Raw genomic sequence first — 25695 nt, forward strand, 5'->3', positions numbered from 1 at the left:
GGAAAAATCCTGGAATGCTTTCCTCAAAAACCTTAATTTCTTTTCGACTAAATAAAGGGAGACATCTTGGATGACATGGAGGTGAGTAAATTATCAAGAAATTTTAATTCTGAAATGAACTAATCCTTTAAATATCTTAAATGGCATAAACTAATATAGAATAAAATAAACAAAATGTGAACATTAATAAGCAACTGAATAAATGATAATTGTTTAATTATTATTAAATAAATGTTCATTTATTAAACATATCAATAAATGTTAAAGGTGCCCTAGAATTAAAAATTTAATTTACCTCGGCATAGTTAAATAACAAGAGTTCAGTACATGGAAATGACATACAGTGAGTCTCAAACTCCATTGTTTCCTCCTTTTTATATAAATCTCATTTGTTTAAAAGACCTCCGAAGAACAGGCGAATCTCAAAATAACACCGACTGTTACGTAACAGTCGGGATCATTAATATGTATGACCCCAATATTTGCATATGCCAGCCCATGTTCAAGGCATTACACAAGGGCAGGTAGTATTAACGTCTGGATGTTCACAGCTGAATCATCATACTAGGTAAGCAAGCAAGAACAATAGCAAAAAATGGCAGATGGAGCGATAATAACTGACATGATTCACGATAACATGATATTTTTAGTGATATTTGTAAATTGTCTTTCTAAATGTTTCGTTAGCATGTTGCTAATGTACTGTTAAATGTGGTTAAAGTTACCATTGTTTCTTACTGTATTCACGGAGACAAGAGCTGTCGCTATTTTCATTTTTTAAACTCTTGCAGTCTGTATAATTCATAAGCACAACTTCATTCTTTATAAATCTCTCCAACAGTGTGTAATGTTAGCTTTAGCTGGAGCACTATCAAACCCATCAAACCCATTCAGAATCAAATGTAAACATCTAAATGCATACAATACTCACATAATCCGATGTATGCATGCAGCATGCATGATGAACACTTTGTAAAGATCCATTTTGAGGGGTTTATTAGCTGTGTGAACTTTGTTTACGCAATGATAAGAGTCGAGAGCTCGGGAGGGGGCGGAGAGCGTGAGCATTTAAAGGGGCCGCAGCCTGAATCAGCGCATTTCTAATTATGCCCCAAAATAGGTTCTAATCTATGGGGTATTTTGAGCTGAAACTTCACAGACACATTTAGGGGACACCTTAGACTTATATTACATCTTGTAAAAAAACATTCGATGGCACCTTGAATTTCCAACATATTTTGGGTTTATTTTAAGCAAGCAATAGTTATTTTTAAACAACAGTTGAGTTAAATAAAACTACCCTGCAGGTTGGGCAAAATTTAACCCAACCACTGGGTTAAAACAACCCAAATGCTGGGTTTGTCCATTTTCAACTCAGCTTTGGGTTGTTTTTACCCAGCATTTTATAGAGTGTAGAATCAACAAGCAAAACGTCATCGATAGCCTCGTGGACATCATGCGGTCATATAGTTGCGCTTCGGGTGACCCAAGTTCGAGTCCCGGCTCGATCCCGAGACCTTTCCCGATCCCGCCCCCCTCTCTCTCTCCCACTTCGCTTCCTGTCTGTTTACTGCACTATCATAATAATAAAAAATAAAAAAACCTACCAAAAATAAATCTTAAACAAAAGTACCAAACATGATGTAATATTGTTATGTGAAACATTTATCGTTCCAAATTGCATATACATACTACTTTTTTAATTAAAAATGGTAGACCGTATATTCTGAACAGTATACAGCATGCACTATACACTATACTAGTACTGTATTCTGAACATGACTCTGAAAGAGACGGCGGCCTTGTGGATGGATCGAGGTGTTTTAATACTTGGAAAAGTTAAACTTATTGTGAAAGCCTCCTCTTTCCTCACAGTTTGAGACAGCGGAGGCGCTGACACTCTGGAAGAATGCTAACAGACAGACAGTGGGCTGAAACCACAATGGTGCATTTTTCTTACACTCCTCCTAACACATAGACGTCTCGAGGGTTTAAACCGGGCGCCTTCCAGTGGGATGCAGACTTTTCTCAACCCTGGAGAAAGGTTAGAGGCCTACAGTAGTGCATGAAGGAGAGAGGCACGATGAGATAGTCCAGGCTCAGGACTTCAGACGCATCTTAGAGTTTCATCTAATACTATTACACAGCACAAGTACAATACTTTTTCCCCAAATGAGAAGATATGAACATGTGTTTCAAGCTGCCTCCTGTCTTCTGAAAAGACCATGACAGAGTTTTCAATGGAGGAGGGGCCCCAGACTACAAAAGTGTTTGGTTTTTCCCACCTTCTTCACAAAGCCGTCGACACATGACGTGACAAAATGGTGTTTCTATGACACCAATGTAGAGTGGAGACACAAAACACACCCATGGACCTACATAGAGGCCTGTCAGGCATCCTGTGTGGTATTCTACGTACGAACCAATACAAATACCAATAAAATTAATTTGAGACATTCACCACCATTCAGTTTGAGGTCAGTAAGTCACAGAAATATTAAGCAGCACAACTGTTTTTAAAATTGATAATAGTAAGAAATGTTTCTTAAGCACCAAATCAGCATATTCGAATAATTTTTGAAGAATGATGCTGAAAATTTAGCTTTGCATCACGGGAATAAATTATGTTTTAAAATATATTCAAATATACAACAGTTATTTTAGATTGTGATAATGTTTCACAATATCACAGTTTTTACTGTATTTTAGATCACATAAATGCAGTCTTGGTGAGACGCAAGTATTACTGACCCCAAACTTAATGAACTGAAATTTGCACGTCTTCAACACACAACGTATTCTTTCTCAAGCTTGAGAACAACAAAAAAATGAGGTTTGGTCGAGTTTTCCCATGGCCGCCTTAGAGTGAGGTAGGAATTCTTTCCACTTGTGTAATCAGGAGTTTTATTGGATGGCATACCTTGCCGACATCTGTTTCCCCTTTGCTGCACAGCATTGGACATTGTTCCTCTTGCACTGACCCCTCCTGTCCACTCCACCACTGCATCCCAGCAGCATTCCTCAAATCCCGTTCTATGAAATCAAACTTGCTCGCTCGTTTCAGCGGGAGTTGAGTGAAAGGGAAAGGGTGGAGTGCTACAAAACTAATTCGCTGATCTCTCGCAAAACCATATATATGTTCGCTCAAGAGATCAAGTCTGCAGTTGATCAATCTGGAACCCAAGCAAAGTTCCTGGAGTACTTAAGGGGGGATGGGAGAGTGAAATGAGGGGAAACCGTCAGGGGGAAGGTGAGGCCTATAGAAACGCATGGCTGCCAGTGCACACAGAGGCTGTGTGTGTTTAAGGAACGGCCAGCTGCCGAACCCCCTTTAGACCCCAGCAAACCCAGGAAGGTCTCTGAGGTCACCCAAACACACAATAGCAAATGCTGAGGGGACTGAAGGCTTTAGATACAATGATAAAAACTAGTAGTACACAGAACACTTACAGAGAAGCTAAATGTGCTTGCGGTGTAGGATATAAACTTAAGCAAAAATAATGAACATTCGCAACACTTTTTACTGTATTCTTGATCAAATAAACGCAGCTCTGGTGAGCATAAGAGACTTTTTTCAATAACTTTTGAACAGTAGTATACATATATGCTAAAATAATCAATTCTAAAATATATATATATTATAATAAAATTAAAAAATAGAATAAATGTGGTAATTTCAAAATAAACAGTTTTTCATGCTGCTAAATTCACAGCCCGGCTAATAAATTGTACCACAAAAACTTGCACTTTGATGGTCCTCCTGTCAGCAGGAGTCTTTCTTTTCGCTTACAAAAATGCTATTCAATTTTCAGAGAGACAATTAGACATGGCCATCGAAACTGAAAGAAGGGTGTGTCTTTTTATTTTCTCTTTGACTGCCTTTTTTCCACTTCACTGAGAATTATGCACTGAGAACACAGAGTGCGAACCCTAATTTTGATGAAGGAAAACATAAAACGTACACAACAAAGCACCCCCAAAAATCTCATCAATAACGACGAAAAGTCAAGATGCTGGGTTTGTTTCTTCAAAGCCAGATTGTAAAAAGTGTCCTGACACCAGGGTGCCAAGCACATTCAATATGAAGGCGAGCGAGGTGACAGCATGGCCCCGAAAACACAGAGCTATTGAAAAAGAGAGCGAGAGATGCACAACAGACAGAATTAAATGAAGGCTGAGCTCATCAACAAACACTTCTATTATACTGAGATGTTAAACTCATAGGAGGTTGCTTAATGCATCAGGATTACTTTGTAACTTTAAAGGTGTGCATGTCTGCAAAAATATAAACTTTTTAACATTTTGGATAGATGAATGCATGGATGGATGGACAGAATGATAGATATATAGAACTATAGAAAGATGGATGGATGGACAGAACAATCGAATGATAGAATGACAAAGATGGATAGATGGACAGATGGATGGATGGGCAGAACGATAGAATGATAGAAAGATGGATGGATGGATGGATTCACAGAACAATAGATAGAATGATAGAAAGATAGATGGATGGACAGAACGATAGATAGAACAATAGAAGGATAAATGGATGGATGGACAAGAAAGATTAGACAGATAGACAGATAGATAGACAGATAGATAGACAGATAGATAGACAGATAGATAGATAGATAGACAGATAGATAGACAGATAGATAGACAGATAGATAGACAGATAGATAGATGATGGATGGACTGAACGACAGAAAGAGATGATAGATGATGGATAGATAGATAGATAGATAGATAGATAGATAGATAGATAGATAGATAGATAGATAGATAGATAGATAGATAGATAGATAGATAGATAGATAGATAGATAGATAGATGATGGGTGGATGGACAGAACGACAGAAAGAGATGATAGATGAACAGAATGATGGATAGATGAACAGAATGATGGATAGATAGACAGACACACAGATAGATAGATAGACAGATAGACAGAATAATGGAAAGATAGATGATAGATGGGCAGAAAGATGGACAGAATAGAAAGATGGATGGATGGATGGAATGAACAAACGGATAGATAGACACAAAAAGAACACATTCCAAAATATTCCATTGGAAGGGAAAAAAAATAATTTCCTGATAAACTCACAATAATTTTGACATAAGAGAGGGACATCTGTTTTCTAAGGACTAAAGTGCGTGTTCACACATCAAAACTATCAGACGCTGAATGTGAAACCTTGTAACACATCTGCACTTGGATGCCAAACCCCGAGGAGTCACCTGACAGATTTTTTCAATTACCCAGTCAAGAATAAAATCCTGCGAAATAACCTCCCCTTTCTGCGTGAGCTTTGAAACATCATACGATTTCACCTGAGGTTTGGCTGGCTCTTCTGACAGGCCGACTCAGCTGTGGATGATATTTTTTTATCTGTTGTTTGCTTGTCTACGCCAAGAACAGCACTGCCTTAATTCAAACAGAATGATCGGCCGCTCTGCTTTTCTCCCTTTTTTTTTTTACCCATGAGTCCAAACCCTCTTGTCTCGCCATTCTGCTCAGCGCTGCGTCTGCACTTCCTCCGACTTTGAATGATCTCGGGGAGACAAGCGCTGAGAAAGCTCCCGATGAGAAATGCTGGTGGATCAAAAAGTGAATGAAAGATGCGACTTGATGGTTGTGAAATTGAAAAAATATTGACTCATGTTCCTGCAGGTCATCCGCTTACTGACGACTCCCACGGGCTGCTGGAGCCCTGAAAGGGAAGTTATCATTCCCATGGCCTTAACTGACAGCACACAACAGAAACCAGCATGTTAAATAGTCGGGCTCAGATATTTATAATAGGAGCCACATTTGAGACATCATTTTTGGACGTCTTGAAAGATAAAAGTGATATTAAAAGGATATTCGAAATATTTTTTTCCTGCCAAATAAGCTGTTTTAACAGTCTGGAGACAGAAACAAAAGACAAATGTCAATAACATGTTAATTAAATCCTAGTTTTATTGAGTATGTGACACTTTCCATTTGGGCTTCATGCTTTTGAATCTTGCTGGCACCATCTCCGAAGTTAAGGAGACACGTAGGACCAACCTCACAAAAACGTTTGTATCCTGTTTACTCGATTCATAAACAGGCCAACATAAGTAAATGCATCAACATCCGGTGGATATCTGACTTTACTTTCAGACGCCCAACGCTTCTTTGGGAGAAAAAAAAAAAAAACCCTCACACACCCAGACTTGGGGAGTGGAGCTGTTTTGACAAAGAGCAGTAAGATGAGAAGGTCAGACAGTCGAGAAGAAAGTATTCATCTTACCTAAACTGTCACAAATGCTACATTTAAGTTTATAGACAGAAATAAGGCAGCAGAAACAATAAAAATGAATCATTCTCTTTGGCAAAAATAATTTATATGAATATGAAGATCAGATTTACCAGTGTTACAGTGAACATGGTGTAAAAAAAAAAAATGCATTGATTAATCTCAATATGAATAGCAATATCTATCTATCTATCTATCTATCTATCTATCTATCTATCTATCTATCTATCTATCTATCTATCTATCTATCTATCTATCTATCTATCTATCTATCTATCTATCTATCTATCTATCTATCTATCTATCTATCTATCTATCTATCTATCTATCTATCTATCTATCTATATATATATATATATAAAATAATATATATAATAATCTCCCCATAACGTGTCTGAAATTTTAGCTCAAAATACACATAGATCATTTATTATAGCTTGTTAAATTTGCACCATTTGGGTGCGAGTAAAAACACACTGCTTTTGTGTCCCTTTAAATGCAAACGAGCTGCTGCTCCCCACCCCCTTTCCAGAAGAGGACGGAGCTTTAACAGCTCATGCTTCGGTTGCTCAACAACAAAGCTGGAGAATCTCACGCAGACAAAATGAGGATTGTCAGGAACGGTGTTCAACCTTACATTGTTCAAACCGAAGTCGATACTGATGGAGAGACTCAGGAAGAAGTTACAACTTTTAGAATGAAACTGAACGTATCTAAATGGTTAGTGGATACATTTATGAAGTTACTGTGGAGTTGATTCAACTCATCGACTAGCATGTGCCGTCATGTTAATCTTTTGTGCAAATCCAGTGTTGAACTGACCCTCGTTGGTGAAGCAGTCTTGTGTTAAATGACGGCATGGCAACAACACTACTACAACTCTTCCTCTTCTCTAAAGCAGCCCAATATGGCCTCATTCCCTTTGTTGCGTGTTCCCGGGGGGCAGGGTTTATGTAAAGGGTTAGTGATGTCACCAACCTGGGAAGAAGCTCGTTGTAGTCCCTACCAGCATTGAACTTTGAGCGTAGTAACTTTGCAGATGTTGTTTATTCTCAAACAGCAAAAAACTAAAGTTAATAAAAGCTTAAAAGCAACTTTAAAGCCTGATGTAGCAGAGTGTGCTTCAGTAATTGTTTGGTCACCTGACTCAGCATTACTTCCACAAACTGAAATCGATGGATTCATAATGTTCTTTGACTCACGTAAACTTTAAATGCTCCCATGCTGTTCTGTCTGGGACAGCCAAAGGTTTGTCTAACCCGAGCAGAAAACTACAAGTTGAAATGGTGTCTCAATTGGCTGTAAATTCGGAAACAATGTGTTTTCTCTGGGGTACATATGGGATGGATTGTGAGCAGACAGCAGAGTCGACAGCTGCCGGTGACTGCTTACCACAACACTGCTGCTGCTGTAGCAAAAAATAAAAAATAAAAAAAAAGTAAAAAAAATTGGGGGCTGCTGCTGTATTACGTTAATCCGTGAACATCTCCAGAACAGAAGCAGAGAGCTGGGTGACTTCCCCCTTCACCACCCTCCCGCTGACAGATGTGGGACAGTGGCGAACATCCCTCAGGAAATGAGATGGATTGCGGTGGCAATAACCAAGCTACAGGACAGGAACGACTAGGACAGCTGAGTGAAACCAGGCCAAGGGTGCCAGACGTTACACTTTCACAAGTCTCACTTGTAATGTGAGAGAGAAAGAGAAACCGGTTGCGAAAGCATTAAGCACCCATATAGAATTTCAGCTGATAATGAACAGCATTTTATGGTCAGTAAGACAAGCGATTCATTTACTTTTTGCATTTTAACCCTTTCAGTGTGACCAAAATTGACCAAATCTGACCAAATCTTCACTACTGCTTTTTAATTTAGAGACAAAGTATGAATTTCCTGTAACAAAATATGAAAATCATAACTGTAACAGGTAAAAAAAAAAAAAAAAAAAAAAAAGAATTGTTGTGTCATGTATAGTTAGAAAGGGCTTATCTAGTATACAATATGATAAGAATATTAAACAAGTCTTTAAAAAAACTGCTCCAAAAACTGCAAGAAATGCAATAGGTGCAATATCCCACCCCATGAGCCATGTGATTGATCCAGCGTTTTAAAAACTGACAATTGATCGCTCTACAGTCAAAAATTATTTCTTAAGTTGCAATTTTTTTTTTTTCCATTTTACTTAAAGGTGCTTCATGTAAGAATGACAGCTAGTGGTTGAAATGGGTACTGCAGTCTGAATTCAAAACACTGTTTGCCCCGCCCCCTCCTCCTCAGACTCGACGCTCACGCGGGTTGCCAGTTTGAGGACACGCAACAGGAGCGAGCTCAATTGACATTGGAAGGCAAGGAGACTTACACACTGTAAGATAATTAGTTGATTTATTGATTTATGATGAGTTGACATCGTGTTTTAATATGCTCCCGTTCATAGAGATTTTTAGATGGATGCTGAGGCTTTTTAGGTTGGGTAGAATCTGCGATCTCTGACCCAGTTTGTACGTTGGCTTCCATGGCTGCAATTCGCTGCATGTGTTTTCCGCCAACTGGCAACCTGGGGTGGCGAAATACTATTGGGTAAATTGGCAATGTGCGGTCTTACACAGACCAAAACAAAAACAGACTTCAGATTAAAACAAGAAAAAAACTACATAGATATGAAAAAAAAAAAAAATCCTCAAAGAGCAACATGACATGCTAATTTGGCTTATTTATATTTGAAATAATTTAATTTATTATTATTGTGAAGAAAAGAAAGATTTTGCACTTGTTTTTCCACAAGTCCTCCATCATGGAGGTCTACAAGGTGATATTATAGTGAAAATCACAACGCTAAAACTAACGCTGTACTCAAAGCTATGCTAACAAACGCTAATGCTCTTTCAAGGGAAACTGATGTGATGGCCTTTGAAATTTTTTTTTTTTTAAACTTAAGCACACAAAACAATCTATTCATCTCATTCTAATTATAAAAATGAAATGATTATCATGACTACCAGCCATCTCAAGCATTTCTGCAGTCTGTCAAATCCCTGCTCACCTGTAAAAATCTTACATTTGAGCGAATTTGTTTTCTCAAACAAAATTACAAAAAAACTGCATGAGTGAAAGAATTGCTGGATTGTGTGCGCAGAGCTGGCCACAGGAGATGGAAAATATTACGAAAGTCAGGTGTCTTTTATACCCCTATAATTCAAGTGAAACCGTGTATCCTTGGAGCCTGGAACTTCAAAGTTTAAGACCTCATGGTGAAACAGCCAGCAACAGCAACAAACTGTTACCAGGCAATTAACTATAGTGCTGTTTGGCTTGGACTTCCACTGGCTGGATTTGGCCCGCACAAAGGCGCAAACTTGCAATTCTGTTGCATTTGAGCAGATTCTACTGAGAAAACTAAAAAAGACAACTCATTGTACCTACATGGTGGGCATCAATTCTATGTTAAATTTTTTTCTGGCCAATATTCAATTACAGAATAAGTTAAAGACATATAGAAACATCACAACATCCCACTGATGTATTGCAAGATGATACGCAAACTAAGATCCTAAGATAAAGCAAACCAGCGTCTCGCTAGTAAAGTTGATGGATGAGTATTGCAATCAAGGTAAAGATGATTGAGGTGATGTCATTAACTAAAACTATTAAACTGTGTTTAGTAACCATTTTTCTGAAAAACTTTACTTAGATTAGAAATGTTGCCTTGGTAAGTTTAAGATGAATCACAAATTACTAAAACTAAAAGTGAAGAAGTTAAATGGAAATTAAAACATTGACTAAAGTGCACAATAATACTACTAAAACTTAATGTGAAGTTAAAATAAAAACTAAAAATACAAAAATAAAAGCTAATTCAAAGTATTAAAAATGCACTACTAATAACACTATAATACTAATAAACTATATGATTACTTAGGATTCTAACATCTGAAATGAGCCATATATTTATATTATATTATATTATATTATATTATATTATATTATATTATATTATATTATATTATATTATATTATATTATATTATATTATATTATAACATGCCACCTTCCTGCCTGGGAAGGAATTTCTCTGGCAGTCTGCCAGACCTGTCTGGGACATCCATCACCTGTACGAACGGAGCTGCATTTGAAACCCACAGCCTCTTCAGAACAGCTTATTGTACCACTACCGTCCAAATCAAAACAGCCCTCGCTCTGATGGGCCTTGGATGTGCCGCTAACTCACAGACAAAGAAACTATCATTAGCATGGCCAATGTTTTAGCGAGAGGCCCCTCGCTGGAAAAACCCTGCGCAAATCAAGTTTCACGGCTCCCGCCGGCCACAATGTGCCAGGGCCATTGGAGCAAACGCTTTGGGGGACTTTAGAGAAAAGCATTATTGATCCTCTTCACACTTATGTTTTTTTGCCAGCATCCATCAGTAGACGAGCCCTCGGCCACCTCACATCGTTCCGCTGCAAATAAAAGCCCTCTTTCAAGCTGTTGCTTTTCATTGTCACAGTGTTGCCATACTGAAGGGCCATCAAAATGCACTTCAAGATTCATTGTAGTCAAATGGCTTTATTGAGAGGAAAATTAAGACTTTTAGGGAAGGGGAAAAAAGGTGAAAACGTAGCTATTAAGACTTAACAGGCTATTTAAACAATGCAAATGGACAACACAGAACAAATAAACTGAATAAAAATGCATAAAATAAAATGCAAATGGACTGGTATACAATCATTTCATTTATCATAGAATGTACAAGCAACGTGCAACAAATATTTGTACAAACTTATAAGGGATGTGCAAAACTACATATTTTCCTTAAGACTGATTTGTCCACAAGCCATTCAGGCAACCCAATGACTAGATGACAAATTTGAGGGTTTTAGGCTCACCTGACCTGATAACATTAAATATACACAGTGTGCAGAATTATTAGGCAAGTTGATTTTCTGATCATATTTTTGACAGATTCTGGAAATAAATTCTTCAAACGGTGGTACAAGAGGTCCCGGTCCTTCAAGAGTCACTCTGAATCTGTCTGAGTCTCTGAGATCCTGACACCTTGCACTTCTGGAGAATCCAGGTAGGTTGCAGTTCTGGAAAATGGTGGAGTCTAAAGGATTCCTGATTATTTCACACTTAATTCTTCACATTAATTCTTAATTCTTTTGCAGTTAACGTTAGTCTTTTTTTCTCCACTTGTTTTTGTCTGACCCTGCTGACAAAATGAACATTTTGCTGTCCAATGGTCATGCCTTAATTTTGCAATTTCTAGTATTGAATTAGTATTGCATCCTTCTCATGGGCATTTAAATTTTTTTGACTTATTTGAGTTATATCTCTTTTTTGGCTCATTTTGCCTGTAAAAGAAAACCTGCCAAATAATTATGCACACCTGAATATAAAGCATTTTTCATTTCATTTCCAGCTTTGTTTTTGATAAACATTTCTCTGCAAGCATGTGAAAAAACAAGTCGCTCAGATTTCGTTCCCATAGTGACGTAGGAAGGGGATCTTATTTAACCATTCAGAAATATCCAGATGCATTCTAGAAGTTCTTCTTCTCTAGAAGTAAAAACTTCTTCCTGAGTCTCTCCATCAGTGTCGGACTCTGATTTGAACAATGTAAGGTTGAACACCGTTACTGACAATCGTCATTTTGGCTCAGCTGAAACTTCACAGATACATTTGGGGGACAACAGACTTATTACATCTTGTGAAAAGGGACACAATAGGTCCCCTTTAAAAAAAAAAGAAAAAAAAAAAAAGAAAGAAACTAATCAAACTCCCTGCAAACTACTCTGTAATATCCTCTTCAAACCAGTGTACAAACTGTTTCCCTCAGTACAATATTCGCATCTCTGCTTGAGATGACCCTAAAAAAGCCCTCCTGTTTTGCGCAAATTCTGCTTCACTCTGTTCTACATATATGTCTTTATGGCACTTTGCAATCAGGTTCACAAAAGACTCTGTGAAAGCACAATCTACATAACTGCCCCACAAAGCAAGGGACTTACTAAACCGGGGACGGCACATCAGTCAAATGAGTTATCTTAAACATCTCTACACCAAGGGGGTGAATTGAGGGGGTCTGCGGCGACATCTAAAGGGTTCAAAGGGGCGGGGTGAAGAAGGGGGTGAGTTTGACTGCACAGTAAAGAGGCGAAAACACACGGAGCGACAGAAATGAAAGCCACACAATTCCCATACTGTTTAAAGAAAAAACCTTCGAGTGCAAAGTGCCAATAATCAAGCCCTCTTTTCAGACGTGCAGGACCTGAGATGAAAGGGGATGTTCTTGGCACGGATTCAAAACGATCCTTCGGTCGTTAAAGAGAATATGCCGTGAACCTGAAACACCAGTTGGAGCTCTGTATCATGAAGGTGAGGACATTTCAGGTGGTTTACTGCGAACGCAAAGGCCCCTGGATGTGCTTCTATGTAGTCAAACGTAAAAAATAAAAACATTTTTAGGGGCCATTTCCATCAGTTTTGTCATCTTTTACTCACATTCAGACATTCTGGGTCCTATGCAGGTCGCACTTTTTTATGCAATTACAATTAATGAAAACTGAAGCTTTCAAGCTTCAGAAAAGAGGCAAAACCATCATAAAAGTGGTTTATATGACTTCTGTGCTACATACCAAGTCTTCTGAAGTCATACAACAGCTTTGCACAAGGAACAGAAAAATATTTAAGTCAATATTATTTACCGACCATCTTCATTGAGCTGGGGGATTGGGTCACTGAGTGAATTCGAGAACCGAATTGGTTTTATTTGTGAATGAATCATTCAGAGTTTGTTTCATTGAAAAGATGTGACTCGAAAGCTAAATTTGAAGATCGCTACTTCTTTCAAGATCACACAATAGCTTGAATGTCCGTTTGAATGTTCATGATTGTAGCAGTGAGGGTTTAAAGGAGATGAAACACCAATAATAAAAATAAATTATTTATTTATTTAATAGTTTCAGTTTAGTAATGTAAATATAGGTCTGTTTCCCACACACAGCTATCAAATAGTTCAATAAGACTTGGAAGAAATTGGTGTCATACACTCTAAAAAATGCTGGGTTAAAACAACCCAAGTTGGGTTGAAAATGGACAAACCCAGCAATTGGGTTGTTTTAACCCAGTGGTGGAGTTAAATGTTTGCCCAACGTGCTGGGTAGTTTTATTTAACTCAACTGTTGTATAAAAATTACTGTATTGCTTGCTTAAAATGAACCCAAAATATGCTGGAAATTAACATTTATTAATATGTTCAATAAATGAGCATTTATTAATAAGATAATGAATAATAAACAATAAACATTTATTAAATTGCTTATTAATAAATGTACCCCTTTTGATTATTATTGTTGCCTCTAGTAATTATGTGTCTGATTTTTAATTTCTCACCTATTTTGGATTCATTTTAAGCCAGCCATATAGTAATTTTTAATCAGTAGTTGGGTTAAGTAAAACTACCCAGCAGGTTGGGCAAACTTTTAACCCAACCACTGGGTTAAAACAACCCAATTGCTGGGTTTGTCCATTTTCAACCCAACTTGGGTTGTTTTTAACCAAACATTTTTTAGAGTGTATGGTGTCATAAGTGCATCTTTTTTGATGCTTGAACTCTTGAATTGCAATAGCATGGAAAAGAGTGACCAGCCAAGTCTTTAAAATGCCTTATATATATATATATATTATCACCATTATTTCAGAAAAAAGTTAGAAAACAGGAAGAAACTTAAAAAAAAAAAAGACTAAAAAGAATGACATGAAGGTTAGTGATGACAGAATATTAATTTTTGGGTGAATTATCCCTATAAGGCCAATTATGGCAGCCATATATTATAGATAAAAACATGACGCCATTTTTATAGAAACATTAGTCTGTCAAACCTAAAAATAATGTCACAAAACAGGCTGAAGAAACTGCTACATGGTCCTTTCACAAACATGAAAAATTAACAATGGAAGTGTCCTTAGCCCCAAATGCAATTCAACTTTTCAAGGAGGAAGGTAAAAAAAAAAAAAAAAAAAGAAGCCTTTTCAGACATGGCCTATCACCAGCCGTGTTAAAGGGGGGAAAAAAAGCAAGAAGGCAAGAGGGAGGGAGGAGGGCCCGAAAGCCTCCATTCCTCTATTTATAACCATTCAGGCAGTGAGCAGCCACATTCCAAATGCCAGAAGGCACTTTTCAAAACTCCTCATTTAAAACTTAATGTTGTTTTCAGCTCCTAAAAAAGAACAGCCCTCCCTCATACCCACCATCAACCAAAAGGAACCAAGTGGGTAAAAAAAAAAGAAAAAGAAAAGGCAAACAGTAACATGTAAATGTGACTCTGTTCGGAGGCAGTCCAGAATCGGCCCTTTCAAAACAAAAAGGGCAGCTGAAATGAGGTAAGCGAGCATCAGTATGCAAAAAAGATAATCTTTAATGAGAAATTACTGATGGCCGGGCCGTCCTGCAACTCCGGCGATTAGCACTTCAAGGGCTTTTCTTCCTTTCAGAGGGTAAGTGGACCAGCTAAAGAATGGCCTCCGCCTCCATTAAGGTGAATCTGAAGAACCCTTGTGAGAAAGGAGAACAGAACACACTTGTCAGCTGCTAGGAGCCTGGGGAATGTGGCGCAGCCACCCAAAAAGTGCATCTGGTGCAGGGGTGGGGTGGTGTGCGTGGATTGAGGAGGACCTCCGCGAGGTTTCGCCTCTATTCTGTGCAGCTTTTGTTCTGGAGTAGGCAGGGGGTCAGCTCTGAACACATGACCACAGGGCTTCCCTCCTCAGCCAGGCAGGAGAAAGAGTGCGTCCTGAATCTCCCTTCAAAACACTTTCAAAGGAACATAAAAATCACAAATGAGGTCTCTTTAATATCTCAACTGTTTCTCCTACACGGTAATGAGATTAAATGAGGAGCAAATGAATGAAGTCTTCTGCTGAACAGATTTTTCCCTGTCTCTTCTAGAGTATCAGAAACGGTCTCAACAGTGTCTCAAACTGTACTCAGCTCTGCCAAGATATTGAGGTCCTTAAAATCAGAAATATCAGTATGATCTCAAACATTTCTCATAAAATTCTTCTAAATTCAAATGATCTGAGATTATACATAATCAAGCAATAATAATGTTCCTCTGGGGTTATGATCCCAATAGGAAAGAACAATCACTAATGAGAATTATCTTGAGTTTCTCAGTTTTAGTAATGAGATTAAACACATTTTTGTTAAAAAGTGCCCAAGAATCTCAACAATATCTCATGCAGCTCTCTTAAGGAGTAACATTTAAGACAAGTTGATAATGATATGCTACATAACCAAATAATAAAAGAGTAACGTGAGCAATAACAATGCTCTCCTGGGTGACAGCAATGAGATCTAAAGGGTTGCATCTCTTCCTTCAAAAAAGAAAGGTCACAGTAATCTCACAAGTCTCCACTAGAATTTCAGATAAAATCTCAGCAATGTCTCACGCTGCACTCAGATCTGCCAAGAAAGGTTTTATGAACTAAATTTTTCATTAAATTCTTCCAAGGCAAAATGATCTGCCATTATCTGCCGTCTACATTCATTTTATAGCAACAAATATCTTATTTGCATTCATTTTTATTTCTCCTAAGGAATTTTAGGGAGAAACATCTGAGACAAGGTTGTAACTTCAATGAAATACAACTCAACTCTTCTTTAAATCTTCTGAGGTATGAAAGAGCAGCCTCTGAGAAATGCAATGTTCCTGGGTGATGGTGAGCGTCCAATTCATCGGAATTTCAAATCCATCCAAATGTTGATCGTCAAATTTCTGTTGCTCAATGTCTGATTATAAACCCTAGGCTGAAGAACACCTTGTACAATTCTCTTTGCTGTGGAGAATACAATGAAACTGTCAGTCAAGTATACAAGCTTCCGCAAATTTTTTTGTTTGTTTTGTTTGTTGCTTTTATTGAGATGGGACAGTATAGAAGACTGACAGGAAGCAAAGTGGGAGACAGGCACGGGATCCGGAAAGGACCATGTCATCACGACTCAAACCAGGGTCGGCCAAAGCACAACCGCAATATATGTCGGAGCGCTGCCCACGAGGCTATCGGCTCCGACAAAACGTTTTTTGATATGAGCAAAAACACAATCACTGGATAGGGAAAAATTACTTTTCATATAGGAAACACAGCTTTAAAAGAGAGCACCAGTGTTCATTGGGATAATTTGGAGAGGATTATTCTAGGAGGTGTTGCACGTGGACTTCAATGAGCATATGGCCTTTTACCGAACTCGATCTGTCAGCAGGAGTGCCCTAATCCTCAACTCATTCAGCTCGGCTTTAACTCAGGAAAACACCACCTCGCTCCTCCCTTAGACGGCCACAGAAAACACCTCCGCATCTCAAAGAGACAGTAAAGCAGAGTGAACACAAACAGGGACTCGCACAGAGTCGTGGTGGTTTTTAGGCCGCCCTTGCCCTGCTGTTCACCCTTGGCCTGCCTGTCCCACTGCCCCTTCTCTTTAAACGCCACAGCAGGGAACCTGGCAGACTGAAAAAAAGCCCTGGGTTACAAACAGGTTAGTTGTGAAGGCATTTTGCTAGCTGTGACTATCCGCAAAATGTCCAAAGCTGGCTGCTTGCTGGGAGTTCAGTGCATCAATAAATAATACCTACCCTTTAAAAGGCACAGTTTGACTGCTCTTACATAAACTTTCCACACACCTAGGTTAACAGGTTTATGGGCTTAGATAACATGTAAATGACTGTAGTGTTATGCAGACATATTCCAGATTGATCCATAATGCACTTCATTTGTTCGATTTGTTAATTTTAGTTAATACATTAGGTATCCTCAACTAAAACAACAATACTTTTACAGGATTTAGTAATCTAGGTTAATATTAACTTAGCATACAAAAACATTTCAAATGGTAAAAAAATTGCAGTAGATATATTATGAATAAAATAAAAATGAATTAACAATGAACAACAGATTATTTATAAATTAATTTATGATCCCTAATGCATTAATTAATGTTAACAAATTAAATCTTAATGGAATCCATAAGAGAATAAGAAAATGTTAGTCAAAGTACAGAAAATTATTGAGAGAGCCAGGATTGGAAAGATTGCTGAGAGTCAGCGTGAGAAGAAAAGCAAACGAGCGGGAGAAAATAAGAGGGGGATGTTTCCTTAGCTTCTTTTGTGTTTACACGACAGGCTTTCAGGCATATTGACTGAATGAAAAAACCTCTGTATTATGACACCCAGGGACCTGTGCCTACAGGTAGCTGACTAATTACACAATGCCAAAACCATGAAAACGCCCAGACCACGAAGCCTGTGCCACAAAAGAACAGACACTGAGGAAACAAAAACAGACGGAGAGAAATTATGACAGAATAAATCAAGACGCTTGGTCTGAGGCATGAGTTAGAATGCTAAAACAGAAAAAAAAAAATCCATCTAAATATGAAACCTTACACAGGAAATCCTTTCAAATATACTTGAGGTTTCACAATGGTTGGGTATTCGAACAAAAACAAAAGTGCGGGAACTGACCGGATGTCTGGTGTCACTCTTTTTTGAGATATTACACAACTAGTCTGAGATTCCAAAACCACTTCACATTGAAACAACTTGATAAACTGACAGTGTCAATGGAGAATGTGCACTTAATGCATTCTCAAGTCTCGCATATGTCTCAAGACTCTCTCTTCCAAAATGCAGGAAGAGGTTGCAATTCAAATGGTAGTTTTGAATAAACAACTGGATCTTTTCGAGAAAGACCCTTCGACAAGGCCATTACCAGGGCTCAACGCTAAGGATTTTTCCAACTGGCCGGTTGGGCCAGTGGTTCAAATTTTCACTGGCCCCACAGCAAAAAATGAATAAAAGTAAAAGACAAGAAAATGAGCCTATAAAATAAACATAGTTATTGTTTTCGTTGTCTGTTACATTTAACCTCAATAAATAGGGTTATGACACCAAAAGCTACTTGATTATCTTATATTTGAAATATTGTTACAAATAAACAGTAAGTAATAAAATAGTAACAAATAATCAAATTACAAGTAATAGCACAAATAAATACAACAGAACAAACATTTAAATGAAATAAATGGTGCTTTTCATGTTTTTCATGTAGGTTTAAACAGAAGATTTTCAGATACAGAAATTGTAATCTAATGTGTAACTATATAACTATAGAATAGATTAAACTTTATTAAAGTTAATCAGTTGAGAGCAGTTACGGATGCATAAAAATGTTTTTAAATGTTGAAAATATAAAACGTTAAATACGTTATTTGAAATTATAAAAAATTAAACCCGCCAGTAGGTAGCAGCGAATCACTGTCAATGAGCGAATCATTGAGATTCAACCGATTCATTCAAACGGCTGATTCATTCAGGAAGTGTTGCTCAGGGACGCAAAACAATTCTGTGGACTTTGGAACTATTTTCATTGGCGAAATACAGCGAAACAGAGGATTTGGTGTCTAAAATGTAAGTCACTTGATATTAAGTTCTTGTTCATTAAACTGTATGCTGGATCTTTCTTTCTTTCTTTCTTTCTTTCTTTCTTTCTTTCTTTCTTTCTTTCTTTCTTTCTTTCTTTCTTTCTTTCTTTCTTTCTTTCTTTCTTTCTTTCTTTCTTTCTTTCTTTCTTAACGCCATACCAGCTTCAAAGGCTATATTCATGGCGAGAATAAAGTATAATTAAATCAAAGGAAGATTAAAAAAGATGTTTCAAATTTATTTCCTCTAAAAATCTTAAAACCATGCTTGGGCTCACTTGATTAAAAACCTTTTCAAAACTATCAACAGAGTAAAAACGGTTTCTCACAGGGGTAAATGTAATACAGTCTAAAAGGATATGTTTAATGGACAATGGATTTTGACAAGATGAACATTTTGGATGGTTTTCTCCTGAGAGTAAAAATTGGTGTGTCATTTTTGAATGTCCTATTCTACATCTTGTATATATAACTTGATTCCATCGTTCATCAAAACAGGAATTATGTTTTTTCCTCACATCAGGATTTATTTCACGCAACTTATTATTTAGACATTGATCCCATTCTGATTGCCATTTATTTTTGATGTATTCTTTTATCGTTTGTTTTAAGTCTGTAAAAGGTATAGAACACTTTATTGATTCTGTGGATAGTGCTTCTTTTGCTGCATTGTCCGCTTTCTCATTTCCAGCAATTCCTGAGTGTCCAGGTACCCAGCAAAAGTAGATGTTAAAAGCCTTTGATTTCAGCATTGATAATGTAATGAAGATCTTGACTATTGTTGGATGATCAGTTGTATGCTGGATAAAATCAGTATCACATTTGTAATCATGCTGATATTTGGAGAAAAATGGCGCTCTTTGTTTAATATTGGTTAACTATATAAAATTATATAAATATGAAATTGAATTCTGGGGCATTCTAAAGGCATTTTAATAGACTAATAAATCACGCAGTGAATGCATACACTCTAAATATGCTAGACCACGTCACGTAGTGCATGCGTGCACTCAATGGGTGTGTTTTTGTTTGTTTTTTGTAAAGTGAGGGACATACTTGATAACATATTGTTAAATCAACAATTACGATATCATAAATGATATATAATGCACACTCTACAGCACTGGCCCGATCGGGCAAGTGACCGTTCCGTCTACTGTCCCAAGCGTCGTTCACACAGGCCCCGGGCCATCGGGCAGTCCTTATTGTCGAGCCCTGATTACGATGATCACTTCAAAGAAGTACTTGAAGAACTAGCTGCTCACTTTCGACAAGGAATTCGCCCTTGGACTCTCTGCCAGTCCTCAGGTCCCCTCTCATTACTTCACATATTCAGACTATTCAATCGGCACCAAAGCTAGAGTCTCAATTCACCTCCTTGTTGAGCATGGAACATCATAAAATTTAATTGTTACTTGTATATGCTTTTAGTGAAGGGAAATCTAATAAGTAAGAGTTCCAACAAGATGACACCACAGCGCAGCAATTCCCATTTAAAGTAAAACTTTAGCTGACTTACCTCAATTTTGTCTGTTTTGGCGTCACCCCAGTAAAGCTTTCCTGCAACACAATCTATGGCCAATCCATTGGGCCAACCAAGAGAGGTATTGAGCAGCACGACCCGGTCAGTGCCATCCAGGTTTGCTCGTTCGATCTTAGGCATCTCTCCCCAGTCTGTCCAATACATGTATCTGCAAAACAGAATCAAGAAGTAAATCACATGTTATTTCAAAGGGAATCTTGTTAGAGATCTCAGAAATGACATTAAAATTAATTACATAACTGCAGTACCCATTTATGGGATCCAACACGATGGCTCGTGGCTCATCCAGGTTCTCAGATATGAGGATGCGTCGAGAAGTACCATTGAGTCTGGTCACCTCAATGCGATCGGTGCCAGTGTCTGTCCAGTAGAGGTTGCGTGCCACCCAGTCCACCGCAATTCCATCTGGATGATTTATCTCGTTGGTGACCAAAGTCTGAGCGTCGCTTCCATCGATCCGGGCACGGCGGATGGCCCTCACCTCATCGTCCGTCCAGTAGACGTATCCTTCAACCGGGTCATAGTCAATGGCGATTGCATGCCGGATGTCACTGACTTGCAAAACTATGTCCGTGAAGTCAGGTAAGTCCAGGGATATCCGCCGAAGGTCCGTACGGCGAGCCAGTAGAAGCACCTGTTCCGCCCCTGGGAATAAGATTGAGATTTGCTCATATGGTTGAGCATGAGAACAATAAAGACTTCTGTTCTTTTGTTGAACCAGAAAAAGATTCAAATACTAGAGATGCCGTGGCCTTTGACCTGCACTGTCTACTTTAATTAGGATGACAGGAACTAGTAAAACATCATGCAAAATTGTCCACAAAGATGTGTATTAAGACTACTACCGTGCCTAGGGCATAGACTCAACTCGTCAAAGAAAACTGAGTCTGACAGAAGCAATTAGTAGCATGAATTGCAGAGTTGTCCCTGCAGACGGTGCACTGCAAGATCGCATTGCTCCATTACAAAAACCGCATGCCAGGTTTAAATACCAACAGTAGAATCCGTCTAGACCCAATCTGTGGAAGCAATTAGGTACAACCTTGTCCTTATTTAATCTCTCTTTGTAACCATGCACGCTCCAATACCCACAACACCAGCTGCGGTCCACGGCACCCAATAAGTAGTGACATCCATCAGCGCTGACACCAATAAGAAGAGGGAAAAACAGCTCCACTAGTGTTTCTTGTGCTTTTTTGCTCCTTTTGGTTTTAATTTGTCCTTCGATCTGCCTTGCATGTTGTCAAAGTGAGTGGACGTCTGACAAAATCAAAACAAATGCCTTCAATTTAGCCACCCAAGCTAAACAAGTATGAGGTGTGGACGTTTGCTCATGCTAATCCTTTGTCCTACTGGACCCGCTTGTGCCCTTGCCTTACCGCTAATCAAAGTCCAGTACAATGGGGTATTGTTTGAGTTCTGATTAGTTGTCAACTTTTCAGGAGAGTTGCTTAATCCTGAGGTCAGTGGGAATATGTTTCATTTGGCCTCCCCTGTTCTCCACTAACGCAATTCTGGACAGCTCCATGTTTCACTTGCGCCACTGGAATGAGCACTTAAAGATGTATATCTTATTGTTTCCTGGCCTGGGAATACACTACCTCAAATTTGAAGGAGTTATAAACTCAAGTAGAAAGGCAGAGCGACTTGGGAAGGGAACGAATGTAATGTTTTTCTAATAAAAGAGCAGTCTATCGTTAACAGGCTGGGTGCACAGATACAATGGACGAGTCTGTTCTGGAGAGGCTGGGAAAAAACCCTTAAGCAAGCCAGGGGTGAAGCTTGATTTTAGAGTAGCCCTTAACGCTTAATGTACATCCTCATCAAGAACAAAAGAACAATTGCATTCATTTTAAATGAGTCAAATGCATTTCACTTTTTGGACATACAAATACACCTCAATCTTTCTGTTGTCCCCAGTTTACTTTATTATAAAACTATATTTCACTAATGAAGTTTCCAAGATTTCAAATTGTTCAAATTCTGACCAAGAAGCTAATGAACCATTCAGACCAATTCAGCCAGTAAAAAAAGACATGAAAAAAAAAAAAAAAAAAAAATGTATTCAAAAGAAGGATTTGAACATCCCATTTCCCATGATTTTATCTACTTTCACGACTTTTACAGACCTGGAAAATGTAAATTTAAAATTACCTAATATTTCCAAGCACCCCACGATGACTACTTCAACAATTTACAATGAGCAAAGGGGCATTCCTTAAGGAGTGTGGAAATGTGGGAATGTATACAAACCCTTTTGAGTAATTCAAACTAACATATTTCCTGAACTGGACCTAAACGCACAAACCTTGGACTAACCTTGTCACCCCCTCATTGGTTACCTTGACACGGGACAACCAAGGTCCCAAACTAGCTCTTCCTCTAGGCTAAAACTCTTGTGAAAATGAGAAAACGGAGGGAAATGCGTCAGATGTTATGGAACAAGGTTATGATTCATGATTGCTGAATCAGAGGAGAGTGATTTTGAATTGTGAACTCAAAGGGGCCGCCATCTGTCAAACATTAGTCTCTGTCATGGTCTTCTGCGCAGGACGGCATGCAAGTGTTTTATAGATGCGCAGTATGCCAACCCAATACCAAAACCAGCCCATGAATGGCCACAGTTAATAAAATTCTAATTTTACGCTTGAGAGTGGGGACATCATAATAAAATTATAAATGCAACACAACACTTCCATTTTCTTCATAGAAAAGGAGCTCTATCTTTCTGTGTTTTTTACCTGGTCGACAAGTCTTTCCATCCCCTTTGAGTTTGACCCCTGTTGGACAAGCACAGCTGTAGAAGGGCGGCATGGGAGAGAGGAGACACAGATGGGAACAGCCTCCGTTTCTTTCACTGCATGGAGTTTGAACTGTGGAGCAATGACAGGGAAAGAGGAAAGCTATAAAACTCCTGTTTATTAGACATTACTGCAAAGAGCAATGATCTCCAAGTTAAAAAATGACCAGAAAACAGAGCGATCTAAAGAGTGTGTGAATGTTTCACCACATTCTCACCTTAATTTGAGAAAGTTCATCAGATAGTGTGATTAATGTTTTAGAACAGTTAATTACACTGTAAATACAGGTCTGGTATATAAATAACCATGGCTTTAACAGATTAACCCTGCTAGAAGGTGCTCAGGAGACTTAATGGAGTTCTTGCTTTATGTTTTGCTTAATTTAGATGGTTGTTATCATGACAAATCTGAAAATATGAGAAGCAGATGACTTAAGGAACAGTCTCAGTTTAATTACATGTATGTCTAGGAGAAACAATTAAGATAATAAAGAGATCCAATTTGTGATTTTCCTAGTTTTACTCGTTTGAAAAATTATGCTATTTTTGGGGAACTCTTTTAAGATTTTCCTCATATGATGCAGTATCTGGTACCAAATGGCCATGAACTTCCTTTTCACCTGTAACTCAACAGATTAGAAAAGAGAGGAAAAAGCAGCATTGCTCAGTTCCAAAACAAAACTGCAACCCTTGAACAATAGCAGGTGGCAGCAAAAACATTTTATTTCCTGTAACAGGTTTTTCCATTTCCACCAGGTCACACTCTGCTCGCAATAGCCTCTCAGAACATGCATCTGCTCCCATCAGGAAAACACAGGCGGCCCTGACCCAACACTTGTTATCCCCCCTCTTCTCCGTGCTGCTTGCAGATGTGGTGTCTGCCCAGCACATTGACTGATGACTGGTCCACAGTTCAGGGACACATGTGAGGAAATTCACTAAATATTGATACTGGCACATTTTTGAGGTCAGAGTATAATGATTGACTATGCAACTGCCTTTAGTAATAAAATCATACATTTAAAATATATTTATACACATTAATAATATTAATGACATACTCTGCTATGAATGTCATCCATTCCACACAAAGTAATCATGATTAAATTAATATTAATCACAATAATTTATTTAATCTTTCAGCAGTAGATTTAACAATGCAAAATCTATTTTTTCCAAGTGCCCCTTTGGAACCTGCTTCAACATCACTTGTTGGGAATCGCTAGTCTGGATCGTCATCCTTTGTTTGCATGATGGCTGCTTTCTTTATTATCTTACCTCCAACACAACAAACACTTACCTAGTGGGGTTTTTGCAGGCTGTTAAATGTTTCGGAGCAATCCACACCCACATCCACATCCTCACACACAGACTAAGGTGGGGGTGGGGTCGTGCTGGGACTGTTCCCTGTCTCCACTGAGGAGCTCTGTTTATTTGTTCAGAGTGGAATGCAGGACACTTGAAAAATTTCATTCCCTGAGAACTATTCTACCCAGATTGCCTCATGGGCCAAAAGGCTGAAACTTTTACAAAGAGACTGTATAGTAAGTGCTGAAAGAATGACAAAAAAAAATTAAACATGGAATGTGAAGGATCTCTTTAGGGAACCTGACCTGAGCGCAACACTGAACACTATTCCTTCACAAACATGGTTTTTGAAAATTTGATGAGCAATAGAGCTTCAGAACAGTCCGAATTGTAGGGCTAGCACATAACTCATGGGTACTGGGATAAAAGTTTGTATTTTCTTCTGGTTTGACAAAAAAAAGAAAAAAAGACCATCTATCAACTAGTGTTGTAAGTTTTTCTGATGTGCAGACTCACTGTTGGGCTGTCGCTCTTGGCCCAGCACCTGGATGTCCATCGGCGAATAAATGCCATTGAGAATTTCTCTCCGCTTCTCTCCGGTGTGTTTGTCACAGGCGTGGATGGATCGGGTCTGCCAGTCGGTCCAGTAGAGCGTCTCGTCATAAAGAGTAAGGGCGAATGGGTGGGTGAGAGAACCCTCCACGACGGCCTCCCTGTAAGCGTCAACAGATATATGTAAATAGACAGCCCGGTCGAATGGCCAACATATGTTGCGTTTTGGACGTTTGATGCTCTTAAAGTGATAAATCACCATTCAAAGGTTTGGGTCCCTTTTTTTATGCAAGAATACTTTTATTTAGCAAGGATGCATAAAATTGATCATAAGTGACAGCAAAACATATAGTACATGTTACTTTAAATATATATATATATATTTTTTTTTTTTTTTTTTTTTTACAATACTACTTTTTTTACTGTATTTGTGATCAAATAAATGGTAAATTTGGTGACCATAAGAGACTTTCAAAAGTATTAAACATACATAATTTAAAGGGGACCTATAATGCCCTTTTTACAAGATGTAATTTAAGTCTCTAGTGTCCCCAGAAAGTGTCTGTGAAGTTTCAGCTCAAAATATCCCACAGATCATTCATTATAGCTTGTCAAATTTGCCCCTATTTGGGTGTGAACAAAAACAAGCAGTTTTTGTGTGTCCCTTTAAATGCAAATGAGCTGCTGCTCTTGGCCACCTTTCCAGAAGAGGGCGGAGCTTTAACATCTC

At 38.3% G+C, this 25695-nt stretch overlaps 1 protein-coding gene across 1 annotated transcript in view; it reads right to left on the reverse strand.

The window, feature by feature from the left end:
* lrp5 (low density lipoprotein receptor-related protein 5) overlaps positions 1-25695 on the reverse strand; it is a 74869-nt gene that overhangs the window by 24452 nt on the left and 24722 nt on the right. Inside the window, exons 5-8 of the mRNA XM_067379355.1 lie at positions 24930-25126; positions 23047-23178; positions 20554-20950; positions 20282-20453 (exon numbers count right to left, since the gene is read on the reverse strand). Of these exons, the coding sequence (XP_067235456.1) occupies positions 20282-20453; positions 20554-20950; positions 23047-23178; positions 24930-25126 (898 nt within the window). The remainder of the gene's footprint in view (positions 1-20281; positions 20454-20553; positions 20951-23046; positions 23179-24929; positions 25127-25695) is intronic.

Source organism: Chanodichthys erythropterus, chromosome 24, assembly GCF_024489055.1.
Source record: "Chanodichthys erythropterus isolate Z2021 chromosome 24, ASM2448905v1, whole genome shotgun sequence".
Classification (NCBI taxonomy): Eukaryota; Metazoa; Chordata; class Actinopteri; order Cypriniformes; family Xenocyprididae; genus Chanodichthys; species Chanodichthys erythropterus.